At 33.4% G+C, this 16040-nt stretch overlaps 2 protein-coding genes and 1 long non-coding RNA gene across 5 annotated transcripts; all 3 read left to right on the top strand.

The window, feature by feature from the left end:
- The first annotated feature begins 1828 nt into the window (after nucleotides 1-1828).
- On the top strand, nucleotides 1829-2999 carry LOC139906075 (uncharacterized). The gene is made up of 3 exons (XR_011781303.1): nucleotides 1829-2213; nucleotides 2416-2479; nucleotides 2538-2999. It is a non-coding gene; the product is annotated as an uncharacterized lncRNA (long non-coding RNA).
- A 1606-nt stretch (nucleotides 3000-4605) lies between these two features.
- On the top strand, nucleotides 4606-7564 carry LOC139906072 (uncharacterized). The gene is made up of 2 exons (XM_071890199.1): nucleotides 4606-7231; nucleotides 7288-7564. Exon 1 carries the CDS (start codon nucleotides 4733-4735, stop codon nucleotides 5591-5593), a length of 861 nt encoding a protein of 286 aa, XP_071746300.1. The 5' UTR covers nucleotides 4606-4732; the 3' UTR covers nucleotides 5594-7231; nucleotides 7288-7564.
- A 4362-nt stretch (nucleotides 7565-11926) lies between these two features.
- LOC121121431 (long-chain-fatty-acid--CoA ligase ACSBG2) lies at nucleotides 11927-15631 on the top strand. 3 transcript variants are annotated; one of them, XM_040716359.2, is made up of 5 exons: nucleotides 11927-12268; nucleotides 12431-12725; nucleotides 13195-14549; nucleotides 14647-14736; nucleotides 14804-15631. In XM_040716359.2, exons 2-5 carry the CDS (start codon nucleotides 12709-12711, stop codon nucleotides 15310-15312), a joined length of 1971 nt encoding a protein of 656 aa, XP_040572293.1. In that variant the 5' UTR covers nucleotides 11927-12268; nucleotides 12431-12708; the 3' UTR covers nucleotides 15313-15631. The 3 variants fall into 3 exon arrangements, with proteins under 3 accessions (XP_040572293.1, XP_040572292.1, XP_040572294.1); XM_040716358.2 differs by having other exon boundaries at nucleotides 11927-12725; XM_040716360.2 differs by having other exon boundaries at nucleotides 11927-13134.
- The last annotated feature ends 409 nt before the right edge of the window (nucleotides 15632-16040 follow it).

Genomic DNA, 16040 nt, shown 5'->3' with positions numbered 1-16040 from the left:
TGATTGAGATCAGTGGTTTCTGGGTTAGGTATATACATCAAAGACCTATGAAGGATACTTATTAATGAAATAGTTTTCTTAGAGTAGGAGACGAAGTATAGTTGACTTTCAAGAATTTCATTGAAACAGCGTGGGATGGATGATAAGAACTCTCTTTGTGCCTCACTGGGTCTATCAGACAATTATTCTGTTGTTTAATGGAACTCCTTAATTCTTATATTCAGAAGTATACGAAGATTCCGTAGAAAATCTTGAGAAATTTATGTATAGGAACAATGATTCACAAATCAGAGTCATTATCACAGACTTTGTTTTGAAGGGTCACCTGCATAATGAACGATCCCTACATTAAAGGAGATGATATCCACCGAGTGAATCACAAAGAAGTGAGATCCCTTGAACAGAACATTACTTTGAAGATAGTATCAGAAGGCGTGTAGATTGGATATACAAGTGGAAAAATAAGAATTCTTACGAACGGGGAAGATGTATGGATGTGGATCCATATATCCGATTACTCCGTCGGAAATTCCATCCAAATGACCAGGAATTAAATTTCGTTCCACACAGTTCCAACTTTTCTCTCACTTCTCTCCGTCCGTCTGCTAAGTATTGGAATTCAATGTGATACCTACACGCATCGAAAGGTTTTGCGAATAATAAAGAAGTTGTATGCTCCTGGGATCCCAGTATGGGTATTTTTACAATATAGGGGACGCTTTAAATATTTTTATGTCCGATTCTCAATATATTTTCATTTAAATATATTTTTCGTTATGGAATTCTTCCGATTTTATAGAAGTATAAAATGATTCCTTACAAGATTTGGAGTGATTAATTAATAAATAGTTATAATTTATATTGTTTTGGTCAACTAACTTTCAGCATTAAAAATTTTAAGTTTGATTTTGCTCAGTAAACGCAATTTATGTATTTTATCCCTGTAAGAGAGAAATTCCATATTATTTTATGGAAATATGTATATGAAAGATAAGATTTACTTTAATATTGTATAGTTTTACTTTTAACAAATATTATAAAGTTAATTAAACATTTAATTCGTAATAGCTAAATATATTATCTATTTATTTGATAATAGAATTTTTTCTTTGATTCAAATTGATTATTTAGTTCAATTTGATATATTCTAGCTCATTGAATCATAGATTATAAATAAAACTATGTAGATCCTGTAAGAATATTCGATAAACCTATTAATATAATTTTTTTAGAAAAATTAATTTTCTTCAAAAGAAAGGTTGAGTTATTTTTATTTGAATAAATTTTCCGACTTTTTTATTTGGAGATAACTTTTTAAGTATTTGAAAGATTCAATATTATATTCACATTTTATATTTTTAACAAATACTTATTTAAAAATTGTCTTGAAGGATTTATATGTCCATTTAAATAAGTTAGTTATCAATACTGAATTTTAAAAATAAAATAAATGTAAAATATATCCTACTTTTTGATTTGTAATGGTACATAGTAACATTGCAGAACACTTATGTCGTAGGTGTTATTTACTCTTCAGACTTCAGTATCAATAAACCCAAGGAAAATGAAGGAATAATTCAATGCCTGTCCTGATTATATCAAGATACAATTCTCTAGACGCTTAACAAGATGAAAGCCAAATGAAAGTAAGCCACTTTATGTAAAAAATATGAAGCTCTATTATATTTCATACTCTTCAAAGAGTATCTGAATACTAGTAATTTTAACTGTTTATACAATAATATTTAAGCAAGAGAGAATAAGAAGCTCCATGAAACCTTTTATCCATAAATAGAGTGCTTACTTGAGGAAAAAATTGAAGGGAAAGACAACTGATGAATACAAACAACTAAAGGATCAAAATATTCAAATATTATTTAGTAAATACCCGTTGCATCTTACTGAATAATTCGATTTTAGGAGCCTAATTGATAATGAGGGTACTCAACTTAGTTCAAAATTTCCTCTTTTCTCTTATCAAAATCGCAAGTATAAATAGGAAATCTGGAAAATGCGAAATAGTTCATTGTTATTGTTATAATAATTCATCAATCTCAATTTTAACTCTTTGGAAGGAGTATGATCTCTTAAAGGAATCTCCACGATTGGTGTTTAGATTACCCTTGAATCGCATGAAGCCTATAAGAACATTATGAAGAACATTTTCATAATTGATTTTTTCTTATAAATTCCTAATATTCGCGGTTGTTCTCGTAAATACTTATTTTAATAAAAAATGTTTTAGAATATCTAAGACAAATAAAATGTAATAATTGAAGTATCATTTATTCTACAAAATATTAAATACTAATTAAATTAAGTCTTTCAACTTATTATTACTATTTTTCAAATTATTGATTCTTAAACTGGATAAGATATGACAACTATCAAATATAACTGCTATCTTAATTTCAGGATTCTCTTTTTGCTCTATTTTTTCACCAGCCCCTAGGATTCCCTAGTACGAGATAGGGCATATGTAAGAGTAATGACTATATTTATTTTTTTCAATCATGTCATCAGAATTCCTTTTTTAGTACCGTCTTCTTCAAAAATTCTTCGCATTAAGATTCGTCGAAGGGACTCCACTTTTTTTAAGTGAATTAAAAAGTCAAAAATGGGGGGCACTGCTCCATCAACAACTAGCAAAAGTGCACTTAACTTTATACTTAATGATGTCAGAGCCTTTGAAGTGCTTAAAACATATCCTTTACCATTTAGTTTGTTTCTAATCTTGGCAACGGCTTTAAAAGCGCTGGATTTTTAGGACATCTGAAAATAGATGGTTACAATATATATGGAATATTTGATTATGTAACAACTAACAAGGATGCCAAAACATATGATTGTTTTATAAAGTTATGAAAATATTTATGCAAAAAAGCTTATTTTCACATAATTGTGGTTAAGTCCACATTTCTTCCACAATTTACTAGCAAGATCGTGCTTTGGGGATCTAGAAAAACCGGTGTTCTTGAAATAAATTGAATGCAATGCAAACAGGCTAACTCTAAACTCTAAGAAATCCGAATAAAAAAAATAAGAATGCATCAAGTTCCAATGATATCCACGACAAAGGTTATTTTATCACTAATTATTAATTTATTAAGAAATATTGTTTGTAACTAAAAGGCTAATGTTGACATAATAACTGAATGATTTAAACAATAAATTGTCCTCATCATTCTAATGAGTAAGCACTCTATACTTTATATATCTATGCTCTTAACACAACGTGACGTATATTGTATCACACAACCTTTCATTTAGACAAAGAAACTTATAAAATGCCGAAAATCAGTTGATATTTATCTCCGAAGTACTCCCAGACATGGACTCCTATAAGCAGGACCAGGCATGAGCAAACATAAATTCCAATATGCGTGCAACATGGGTCTATAGAAAAAAACAACAACAATGCAACGTGTTTGGTAAGATAATAAGTAATAACTATTAGTTGCTTTGTGTACGCCATCTTTATTGTGATTGTAATTCCAATCATGCCCACTAAGTGTGTGCTCCAGGGTGTAGAATGGGCTATGGCAACAAGCCACACCAGTCTGGTGTTATGATCCATATGTGGCAAAACAAAGAGACAACCCCCCAGACTTGATACTGTCTGGCTGAGAGCCATTCCAAGAGAATCAGATCTGAAGAAGACAGATTAGGCACCATCCAAAAGCACAAAGCTGTATTCCTTGCATTTCAACGACTTAGGTTTCATCTGTGCACTCTGGGAAGTAATATTCACGTTAGTGGCACTCTCAGTAGACAGGGCCGTACGTCAGTATTGCGCTTTGTCCGCTTCAGCGGACCAAAAAAAAAACCATACTCAACCGTCCACCAATCATATAGTTATGTAAATATAGATGAATTAAGTCATAATTAATTATTAAAATCTATTATATATATGTAACTTATGACCAACTCATAATAGTACTGAGTCATTATAATAAAATTACATATTTGTAGCACGTCCACCCAAAAGGAAGCTAGATAATTTTTCTCAAAATTGAACATGGAATACATTTTCCAACAAATTATAGTTCATTTAAATGAAAAAATGATTCTGATTAATCCTTTGGAGGCACCACAAATTGTACTTAAAGTAGCCAAAACTCACCGGCACATTTATAAAATTAATAAATTATATCTCTAAGACAATATTGGGGCCAAGTTAAGTCAGATAGATAAAACGGAGGTTTTAAACTATAGTTAACACTCTCGGGTATCTCAATTCATCGCAGAAATTTGAATTCAAATCCTGTAATTTACCGTAATATCTCTTTCAAATATTGCCTGTCATTTTATAAATATAAATGATTGAACCTTTGAATATAAAACGCGTTTTCCACTTCCCGTGATACATTTCTGATAATTAATAAATTACTGCAATTATTTCAAGAGTACTTTAAGCCAAAAATAAAAAACAAAGACGCACACAACATTTTTTGTATGGATTTAAAGTACTTCACATTGAGTGGATATTTGAATTAGATATTACGTTTAACGTTACTGGTTGCAAATGTGAAGTACTTTACAGCCAAAAAAAAAAAAAAAAGAAAGACGCACACAACATTTTTCGTATGGAGTACTCTTGAAATATTTAAGAGCGTGAGAATTTGTTTAATTGAATACAAGATAACTTAAATTATTACTGCTTAAAAGGGACATAAATAATAGTTATGTACTTTTTAGAGTGGATTGTTGCAGTAATTTTTAATTATCAGAAATGTATCACGGGAAGCGGAAAACGCATTTTAACAGTGAGTTGGTGATTTGCTCTATCTGTCAGAAGGAAATACAGAAGGACAACTTTAATGATCACAAAGTTAAACTCCATAAGAATGACCCCATCTGCAAGTATCAAGTGAAAATTGATCATAAGAAGCAGAAAACATTGAACTTTGCTGTTAAGAAAACTTCCTCTGCTACATCGTCATCCTCAGTCACTGCCTCCTCCTGTCCCAATGACCCTGCTCCAGTTGAGGCCTTACTACCTGAACCAAGATCTGAAAAGTCCGTTTCTGCTGAAGAGAAAGTTACTGCAGACACAGAAAATAATGGTGACTCATCAAATTACCCCAGCGGACGGATTTCTCATGGAATAAGACTTCCTAATCTCGATATCGGACCAATCTTCTCTCCCGAGCAGCTCTCTGTAGTCAACAACAACAATATTCCCTCTACAGAGGACTCTGAGACTAGCGACAATGTCCAGGGAGGTGAGATGAGCAAGACTGAGGAGATGGAGTTTGTGGACGGAGGCCCAGAGTACCCTGTCGTCTCCACGAGCCAGCTGGGTGACCCGATACTTACCGGGCGGGAGCCAAAGCGGAAGGACATCCAGACCAGAACCAGAGTGGAGACTGAGCGGGAAACTGTGCCTAAAGTAGATAGAGATCATCCTCTACAGCCCAAGTTACAAACATACAGTCTTCAGATAGATGACAAATACTCCAGAGACTTTCAATATGATTGGTTCCGTAAGTTCCCATGGCTAGAATATGACAAGGTTGAAAAGTCAGCCAAGTGTTTCGCCTGTTCCAAATTTTCCATTTCCAACCTTGGGAAATTTGAGTTCAAAACATAGAGAAACAGTTCCTCGTTGAAAGTTCATTCTAACAACAAAAAACACAAACTAGCGATGGAAAAGTGGATCAATTTCCTCACATCAAAGAGAAAGAATACCTCGGTTCTCGGCCATGTTCAGTCTCAACATGCTGAGGAAGTCGTGAAGTGGCGAGCTTATTTGAGGTATCTTTTCCAAACTGTTGGGTTCCTCGCAAAGCAAGGATTGGCTTTTAGGGGCGATTCCGAAACAACAGAAAAGTTGACGGAAATGAAAACAATCGAAGAAACTTCTTGGAGCTTTTGTCCCTGCGTTCACAGGACAATCATATTCTCAAAGATAAACTGGAGGCCGAAGTCAAAAAATTTGGTTCAGCTGGGGCAGGTATTGCCAAATGGACTTCACCTGACATCCAAAATGAGCTGATAGAGATTATAGAATCCAAAGTGATGGAAAATATAATTGAAGATGTCAAGACTTGTGCCGGCGATGATGACTACTGGTTCTGTGTGATTGTTGATGAGACATCAGATATGTCAAACACGGAGCAGTTCAGTCTGTCACTGGGATATCTGACGAGTGAAGGCATCAAGAAAGAGAGCTTCCTCAAGTTTGTAAAAGTTACCCAGACTGACGGGAAATATTTGTTTGAGAAGCTTCACGAGGCTGTCAAGGATCTCGGCCTTAACCCCGCCCGCACTGTCTCCCTGGCCGCAGACGGTGCCTCCAACATATCCGGCATCAAGAAGGGTCTTGCCGCCAGGTGGAAGGAAGCAGCCCCACTGTGTGTCTACATCCACTGCTACGCTCATGTCCTCAATCTTGTAGTCAAAGATCTTCTCTCAGATATAAACCTGTTGAGAAATACAATGGGGACAGTACAAATTTTATACAACTTCATTGAAGGGTCGCCAAAGAGGTCAGCAATCTACAAGTCGGTGAAGATAACAAGTAAAGATGAGGAGCATGCCAAGGTGATGACCCTGAAGAACCAGTCTGCTACCCGCTGGAGTCTCTGCTACGATGCTGTACACGCTGTATCTCTAGGGATGGTCAGAATCATTAAGACCCTCATAATAATGAGAAAAGATAAAGATACATTTTCGAGTTCAACAGCAACTTCTCTGCTCAACAGCATCTTTAGTCACGAATTTGTTTTCGGCATTGAACTGTTGAAGACACTCCTCAGACACACATCTAGCTTGTCAGATGAACTTCAAGGCAGTTAGGTTGACCTAACAAAGGCCTGGAAACACGTCAACCTATTGATTAGGACTCTTGAAGATCTTAAGAATGAGAAAATCTTTGAATCAATCTAGAAACTTGCTGAGTTGAAGTCGTCTGAGATGAAATCAGTATTTGACCAGGAGGACTCAATTGATTTGGAATTCAAGGAGGCGAAGATTCCAAGGAGAATAAAGTGGAAAGGAACAACTGAATCCTGCTTCCATGAAACACATTTCGATGTTGCAATCAATAAGATTGTATTAAGAGCTTGAGAGCAGATTTGCCACCGACGATACAAACATCACAATGGATCTCATTGCAATCGTCAATGACAGTGAAGTGGAGACCTGTGTCATTGAGCGTGTCGCCAAGCACTACAGACTTGAACTCGAGCAGCTCCAGTCAGACCATGCAATCTTCCAGCAATTCAAGGTTAATATTATAATGTTTCATTTTGCATTATATGTTTAAAATTTATGTTTCTCTAGGCAGATATTGACAAAGAAGACATGGTTTCGTCACAAATTGCTGCGGAGTTAATAAGCTCGGGAGTGTTCCGCCTGATGCCGGAGCTATACAAGGTGATTATTATCCTGGCCTCAATACCCATCAGCAGCTGTGAGGCGGAGCGGTCATTCTCCTGTCTCAGAAGGCTCAAGAACCACATGAGGACCACCATGGACCAGGAGGGGCTCTCCTCCCTCACCCTCTTGAAGATGGACAGGGTGATGGTGGGCAAGGTGCTCCATGAAGACATGGACAGTTTGATTGACACCTTTGCGTCAAGGAAAGAAAGGAAATACTTCTTCTTCTAATCATGATAAAGAACACATGCATTTTTTTCTTCACTTTTTTCAAACACATCACCACGTATACATGCGAGTTAAGAACATCAAGACTTGTGAACATAATTTATTTTCTGTCAATGTAACCGTTTCATGGTATATTATAATCTCGTTCATTATCTTCATCCGTTATTATTTAAAATATATTTAAGGAGGTTTAAATTGTTAATTGTATAGTTCAAAAATTTTCTCTCATTCTTGCACCGTGCATTTTATACTCCATTATACTCCTTCCTTTATGAATAGGTCGGCATTGACTTTCCGTCTAGAGTTTTTCCTTTTCATTTTATTTTTCCCAATGTTTGCCTCAAGAAAATAATGGTCAGACAGTCCATTGAACGATATTTTTGCAAGATTTAATCTATGCTGTAGCATTTGCACTGTTTAAATATCCCACGTTCACCACTGAAAATCAACCGTTCACCCTTGTAAAGCGGACCGAAAAATCTTCCTGACATACGGCACTGAGTATGACAGACTATTCAATATCTGGTACTAACCTTCGGTAGTAACATATATATGGTAGAACATCGGAAGAGAGAACATGTTTTTCCCATAAGCAATCACTTTTTATTCAAGTGTACTCATATAATTTGTATAATGAACCAAGAGATTGAAGTTTTTTTTTTCAATTTTAAGTTGAGTCTTGTGCATAAAGAATTTGCACAATTTTTATACCGGCCCATACCAAGTAGAAATAAATTACATAACTGCGAAAGTACAAGTTCTATTATTTAAATTCAAATGCACAAGAACACCATTTGCCGAAGGATTGTACGATAATATTGAAGAATATTGTATTTAATATGATAAAAAAAAGGAATGTTTTTATATAATAATTTATGGAAATATAGTTGTACCGAGGTAGAAAAAAAAAAAAAAAAAAAAACTAATATCTGTGACGCTGAGTCCATTTATAATACTGAATTATTGATGTACATAATTCTAGGGACTTCAAGCCTTGTTTTCGATTACCTTATAACTTGTGAGCCTCTTCTGTCATTAGAGAAAATAAAGTAAAAACTATAACTAGATAATGTGGTCCACTTTTCTGTATCACGCCTATTCTCAACATGTCGCCTCTTTATATTTTTTAATCTATGGTTTAGCCTTATAATATATTGGATAATTGATTAATTTACTACAATTACCACTTTTTTACAATTACAATCTTCTAAATACCTATCCACGTAAGTAGTAAAACATGAGATTATTGTCAACTGCCTTTTCTCTTTGGTCTAGGGTTTATTAATAAATCATAACTCATAAGTACCTTGTATCCAAATACATCGATATGGTGAATAATAGTTTATTTCCAAAATGCCGTAGTAGTCCTTAAAGTCTATAAAAAGTCACAATAGTGCTTCAATTTTTTTAGTATGCGCGTTTTCTCATGCAATATTTTCAGAAATTAAAAACAATAGGACCATATTCAAGAAAATTAAATATTCAACTAAGAGTCCAAAGTAATATATTATTTTCATCAAATATATTTTAAAACTAATGGCAGTGGAACCATATTTCCTCAAAATTTTTGACGATAAATCCAAAGAAGAATATCGTTTGTTTTGGGTCATACCACTGATTACCAGTAAACTATTTTACGGCACGGCAAAAAGTCTAAATGATAATATTCACAATAATATCATATATAATTAAAAAAACTGAGGAGTAAAAAAGGATTTAAAAATTGAATGGTGGGGATTAGAATGATGATTTATTTCATTAGAAATATAGATACCGGACCAACCGTTATTATTCACTCATCTCCATAATGCAGATTTTGAGAGGCTAAGAGTCATTTTTCAACAATGTTCCGAAGAACAATTTTGTAGAACACAACTGTCGATTGCTAAGAAAACATTGACCTATTAGGTACCATTAGCATACAGTACGAGTAGAGGATTGAGATCTCAGGGGTCCTTCGCGCGGGATTCTCCTAGTAGGTCATCTTGGAGCATAATGATGTCTCAAGAAGGACGATTTACAATGCATCAAGGCGGTAGAAGGTTGGCAATGACCTCAAACACTCTCTGAGAGCAGACAGGACACCCTCCGTATCCGTCAACCGCCTGAAGTCAGCTTTCAAGAACAAGCTCAATTCCTCAATTACAGACAGGGCCAGAAAGATGAACAAGTCCCCATCAACGGTGTCCATAGCTCCTAAAACGCAGGAGGAAAGTGTCCGCGACGCATTCCGCAGCCTCTGTTGACTGAACACTTTGTGTCTTAAAATGGGTGAATAATAACGTTGGCCCGGTTACGTTCTTAAGCATTTATAAAAATCTCACTAGTCTTATTTATTGGACAATATTATTATTGTTATAAAGTCCATTCAAAAAACGATCTACAATGATTAACAATTGGATATAATATACCCCATATCGTATCTTCTCTCTCACGACTTCTCTCCTTTTTAGTTTAAATATTCATTGATTTATAATTTATATCAATATAGTAAAGTTTATCTGTCCGAATGTATAAATGTGGGAAAGTGTGTATGAAAAACAGGGACAGGGAGCACTGTATATAATGCTCCCTGATGTATATCATAAGCATATTTTACTTTAAAAGAATGAAAGTGTAGTTGTACTAATGAAATATTGAAGGTGTGTGCATATACTATCGAACCTTATACATTGTGCACTATATATAGTGCTCCGAGGTGTATATAATATGCATATTTTTGATCTAAGAAAGGATATTTTAATGAAATATTGCAGGCGTATAGATGCTATATCTGTAAACTGTTATTTTTATTGCTCTCTTATGTATGCATTTCATAATTATTATGCATTTTCGAGTATATATCAAGGTTAATAGAAATACAAGGTTATACCATAACGTGTATACTACTGACGTTTGACTTCCACCACGCTTTTTACTATTGAGGTCATAGTGTATAAGTGGTTGTATATTTTGTCAAAATTTGTTTCCCGGTAACATCCATTAAATGGAAAATTGTATCAGTAGTGACGTCACATAATATGATTAGTTGCGCGTTTGTCATAATCTGTCTGTCTTGCCCATCAGTCGGTACAATACATCAAATTGAAAATTCTAGCATCTCCGGTTACATGAGTGTCTTATTTTATATTGCTATTAACCTTGGTATATAATAAGATTTGAATAAAATATATACGTTGGTATGTAAAAATAAATTAACTTGCATAGAAATTTTGTATTTAGCATACGGGGAGCGCTGGTGTGTGTTTTTTTGTTTGTCATCGCTCTAGAAACTAAGTACTCATTAGTTATCCCATCATATATAAAAAAATATCAAACTCTTATTATTAATTTTTCATTATTGTATTAAGTAATTACGTGTGAGTATTCTCATGAAAAACAAAGAAAACATGGAGGATTTCTAGAAGAGGTATTATTATTATTACAGCAAATTTTGTCCCATGGCCGACGCCTAATTACTACGGGAAATGCAGCGTACTAGAAGTTAATTAATGATATTTTCCTTTCCGTTTATCGATTTTTCCCAACTTTTTTTTTCTCTTTCTAAAATTAAAGATCCCTTATTTTATACTTTAGGCTGAATTATTGACATATTTTGACGAAATTAACTGAAATGGATTTGAAATATTCTTCTATTGTGGTAATTTATGCTAAATGCTCCAATGGTTGAAGATTTTATTTTTAAGAAGTTAAAGATAATAGATAGTATCTTCTGCATAGTGTGATTATATTAAGAACACGGCCTTTTTTTCCCTTATTTACATCAATATTAGGTAAATTAAAAAGTTATATTCAAAAATTGAATAAAAAATATGTTCCTCGGCGTTCATGGGTTAACTATTACACATCAATCATGCCTTTTAAATAGTTGAAGGGAAGTGAATATTCCAGCATATATGTATGTATAGAATGTAAACGATAATTTTCCATATACATTGGAAACATAAGTTTTCTTTCAAGTTAGGTTTCATACTTTAATTAACATGTGTACACGATTATTACTACAAAATTCATTCCCTAAATAATATTATGGAATTTATAAACATGTTTAATGTCATTGATGTACGAGTATACTATTGCTACATATTCCAGATGCTATAATTATATTGCTGTGTGCATTGTATGTTTGGACTTGTGTTGTACCCAGATACTTATCCACAGAAACGCGCTTATTCAACAACAATACCGTATAAAATATTCACCCTTATTGAAAATATCTATGAACATACATTGTGCGATATACAACATTGGTATATGACATTGATTCTGACAAATATCTATATATATATATATGTTACAGAAATAATATTATATCTTTCATATTATGTTGTATTGATATAAAAGATACTCATGTTATCCCTAATATGGCAACTTTCAAATCAAATCAATCAATTTCTCATTATTTTATTGTGATGATCATTTTAAGCAACCCAAGTGTAATTTCTGGGTCCTCCAAGTGTTAATAAGAATAGTTTGTTAATAAAAGGGAACGATAATTCATCGAAGAATACAAATGTAATCCAGAATCAATTTGGAAGAATACCATTCATTCTATCTTTCATTTTTGTTGACAGGTCAAATTTCCCTAAATTAAATTATTGCCTTTTCAGATTTATTTTACACTTTTGTGTCAGACAAAATATACAGTAACAGTCAGGTAAAACTCTCATTACAGCAGATCAAGAGCGTATCTATTTTATATGTAAAGTAATTTAAAAAATTGTAGAAAGAATTATTACAAATTGTATATTTAATAATTAAAACATGATTATTAATCCGTCATTGTTATTATTATTTTTTTCTGAAATTTCGGTTTCAGTACAAAATATTTTGTGGATGAAATGGACACTCTAAAACCCAGCTTGAAGGGAACGAACATCATTGAGAAAACGTCTACCTGTTTTTCATGTATCATCGACTAAATGAGACATACTATGGATATTATATAACGAAAAAAAAACTTTATTTTGATCCTCAAGAACATGTTCTTAAGTTGCAAGGAAAATAAATTCTCAGTACTTTTTCGGTGACTGCCACGTTGAGAATTGCGTCAATTTTTTTTACTTCATTTCCTCTATAACCACGAATGAATGCATAATGTCTACGGATTACAGGTAAAATAATAATAATTTTACGTATACAGTATACCTAGAACTGGGAAATACATGATAGTGATGCACTGAAGTAATCAAACATCAAAGTGATGTAATATGATATGAGGGTGAGAGTTCCTTTATCAAGTATTTTTAATTCGGTGTGTATCAGTTACTCATAGTTGTTGTTTTTTTGTGTATGTATATATTATGTGGTAGTATTAAAAAAGTAATCAAAGGTTAAAAGTAAATCTTAAAACGAAAAGATTTAAAATGACTACCAGTCCTTTTCACTGAAGGATAGTTTTTATATTCAAAGTAAAAGGTACGCTCGCTTACCTACAATTATTTTCAACATGCCGAACATGGCTTAATTACTTTTCAAGAGAGAGCAACAATGTATATATATATGTACCTACAGATTTCCAAGGTTAATATTTTTTGAATTTTTTTTTCCACTTCAAAAACTGTCTTATTTTCTACCGTAAAGGCAGGTTAACATGAAGCCGAAAATATCCCTTGTTCCGTCGGACAGGTTCGTAGTATCAAGCATTGATGATGCCGTTAAGCTTCGAACGGGATCTGAAGTTCCTTCAAACTATGATCCAATTTCAATTCCTCAACTATTGGAAGAAACAGCATCTGAAGCAGGATATATTCCAGCATTACGTGTTCGAAGAAATGGAGATTTAATTACTTGGACTTTTCGTGATTACCTCAAAGATGTTCGAACTGCTGCTAAGGCAATGTTGAAGTGCGGGTTGGAAGAAGGAAATGGAGTTTGTATCTTAGGATTCAATAGTCCTGAATGGTTTATCGCTGATTTAGGAGCCATCTATGCTGGAGGTATTCCTTCAGGTATATATCCCACAAACAATCCGGATTCCTGTAAATATATCGCGAGTCATTGTCATTGTACTATTATGTTTGTTGAAAATCAAGAGCAGCTTCAAAAGATACAATCAATAAAAACTCAGCTCCCTCACTTAAGAAAAATTATTCAATATATCGGAGAGCCAACAGATCCAGACGTTCTATCTTGGAATGCATTTATAAGTCTTGGAACAGAACCTGAGTTGGAGCAACTCTTAGAGATTAGTTTGAGTAAAATTGCAGCCAATAAATGCTGTCATTTAGTGTACACATCTGGAACTACAGGGAATCCTAAAGGAGTTATGTTGTCTCATGATAATATTACATTTACCGCTAAGAATACTGGAGAACACTATAAGTTGAAAGAAAAGGAGGAACGATTCGTCAGTTATTTACCCTTAAGCCATATTGCTGCAGTGATTGTGGATATTTTTATTCCCATTACATTTAAAGTAACAGTTTATTTCGCTGATAAAAATGCTTTAAAGGGGACATTGACAGAAACACTAAGAGAGTGTCATCCAACATTATTTTTTGGAGTACCAAGAGTATACGAAAAGATGCAAGAAAAGATAATGGGAGCATCTAAAAGTACAAAGGGTTTGAAGAAACACATTGGAAGGTGGGCAAAGAAAACTGGTTACAGATATAATAAGAGCTTAATCACTCATCCGAATCAAGACAAGGATATTCAGTACAAAGTTGCAAATAAAGTTGTATTCCAGAAAGTTAAAGCTCTCCTTGGCTTTGATAAATGTGTTCATTTCGTCTCTTCTGGAGCACCTTTAAGTATAGAAACATTAGAGTATTTCATGAGTCTAGATATTTTAATTATGGAGTTGTACGGAATGAGTGAATGTTGTGGTCCACATACAGCCAATACACTGAGAGCATGGAAGCCGGGAAAAGTGGGAAGAGACTTACCTGGATTTCTTACAAAAATAGATAAGGATGGAGAGATTCATATGAAAGGTTATATATTTTCTATTCATTAGAAAAATGCACACAAACGAGATATAATTAAATTTAAGGTTATACTATATATATATATATCCTTTAAACTTTCCAGGTAGAAACATTTTTATGGGTTATTTAAATGATTCAATCTCAACAGATGACGCCTTTACAGATGATGGATTTTTAAAATCAGGAGATCTAGGTATTTGACATGTATTTTAAACTAACGACTACTTGATAGTTACATAATTGTCCCAATTTTTTTAAAGGTGAATTAGACTCTAGTGGATTTTTGAGAGTTACGGGTAGACGTAAGGAGTTGATCATTACTGCTGGCGGAGAAAATATTCCTCCAGTTCTTATAGAAGATAAATTGAAAGCATCATTATCTATTTTAAGTAATGCCATGGTAATTGGCGATAACAAGAAGTACTTATCGTGTTTTTTGACATTGAAAGTGAATGAAGATCCTGAAACACACGAACCATCAGACAGACTTTCGCCATTATCAGAAGAGTGGTGTAATAAACTAGGAAGCCACGTCAGAACAGTGTCGGAAATATTAGAAAATCCAGAAGAACAAGTGCTGGCCGCAATTCAGGAAGGGATTAATAAATACAACATAAATGCAACATCTAATGCACAAAAAATTCAAAAGTGGATAATAATCCCCAAAGATTTTTCCGTGTCCACAGGTGAGTTAGGCCCCACTTTGAAGATGAAAAGATATCTCATATTGAAAAAGTACGAAGCCTTAGTTAAAAAAATGTATTCCTAAGAAATTTGTTTCTGTTTGTTGTTGTTCCAAAGATTATTTTGAACTTTATTTTATCTACAAAATTCAATCCTGTATGAATGTGTTATGTATATATTTTGCTTAGTAATTTCTTACATCATTATTATGTTCGAATTGTGTCTGTGATATTTTTGACCTCAAAATTGATGTACGAATTGCCCTTTGGAATAATCTATAAATATAAGTTGTCAACTGTTATATTTTATTTTATATTGGTTTAACATATTATATTTCCTTTCAAAGAGTTTTAATTTTGAATTATTATTTACTCTGATATTAAATAAAATGAATGTTCCCCTTAGTCATATATCAAATTTTAACATTGCTTTATAAATACCTAGTTGAGCATATATTTACATGCACACACCTCAACTCACATTCCATGTACATTGAGCATTCGCTTTTAAATATGAAATACTCAATACACACACATTGTATTATGTTTCCTACATTAACAAACCCATTCCTCATTTAGCCAATTATTATTCCTATTCAACGCGTATACATATTATAGATATAATTTGTCTCTTTAAACACAATAATGAGTGCTTAAAATATTGATATTACTAGGTAATGACTAGTGTTCGGACTCGGACCAGCACCGATTTCTTTTCAGTTCGGTCTTCAGTAATGTTTTTCTCGACCAAATTTGTTCGATTTTTCGGTTCAAAACACGGTCTTAGACTGTGGACATATTTTTTTCGGTCTCA

The sequence above is a fragment of the Lepeophtheirus salmonis genome, chromosome 7 (genome assembly GCF_016086655.4).
Source record: "Lepeophtheirus salmonis chromosome 7, UVic_Lsal_1.4, whole genome shotgun sequence".
Taxonomy (NCBI): Eukaryota; Metazoa; Arthropoda; class Copepoda; order Siphonostomatoida; family Caligidae; genus Lepeophtheirus; species Lepeophtheirus salmonis.
Note: the sequence above shows the minus strand (reverse complement) of the source record. Positions and strands in the feature narration are given on the sequence as shown.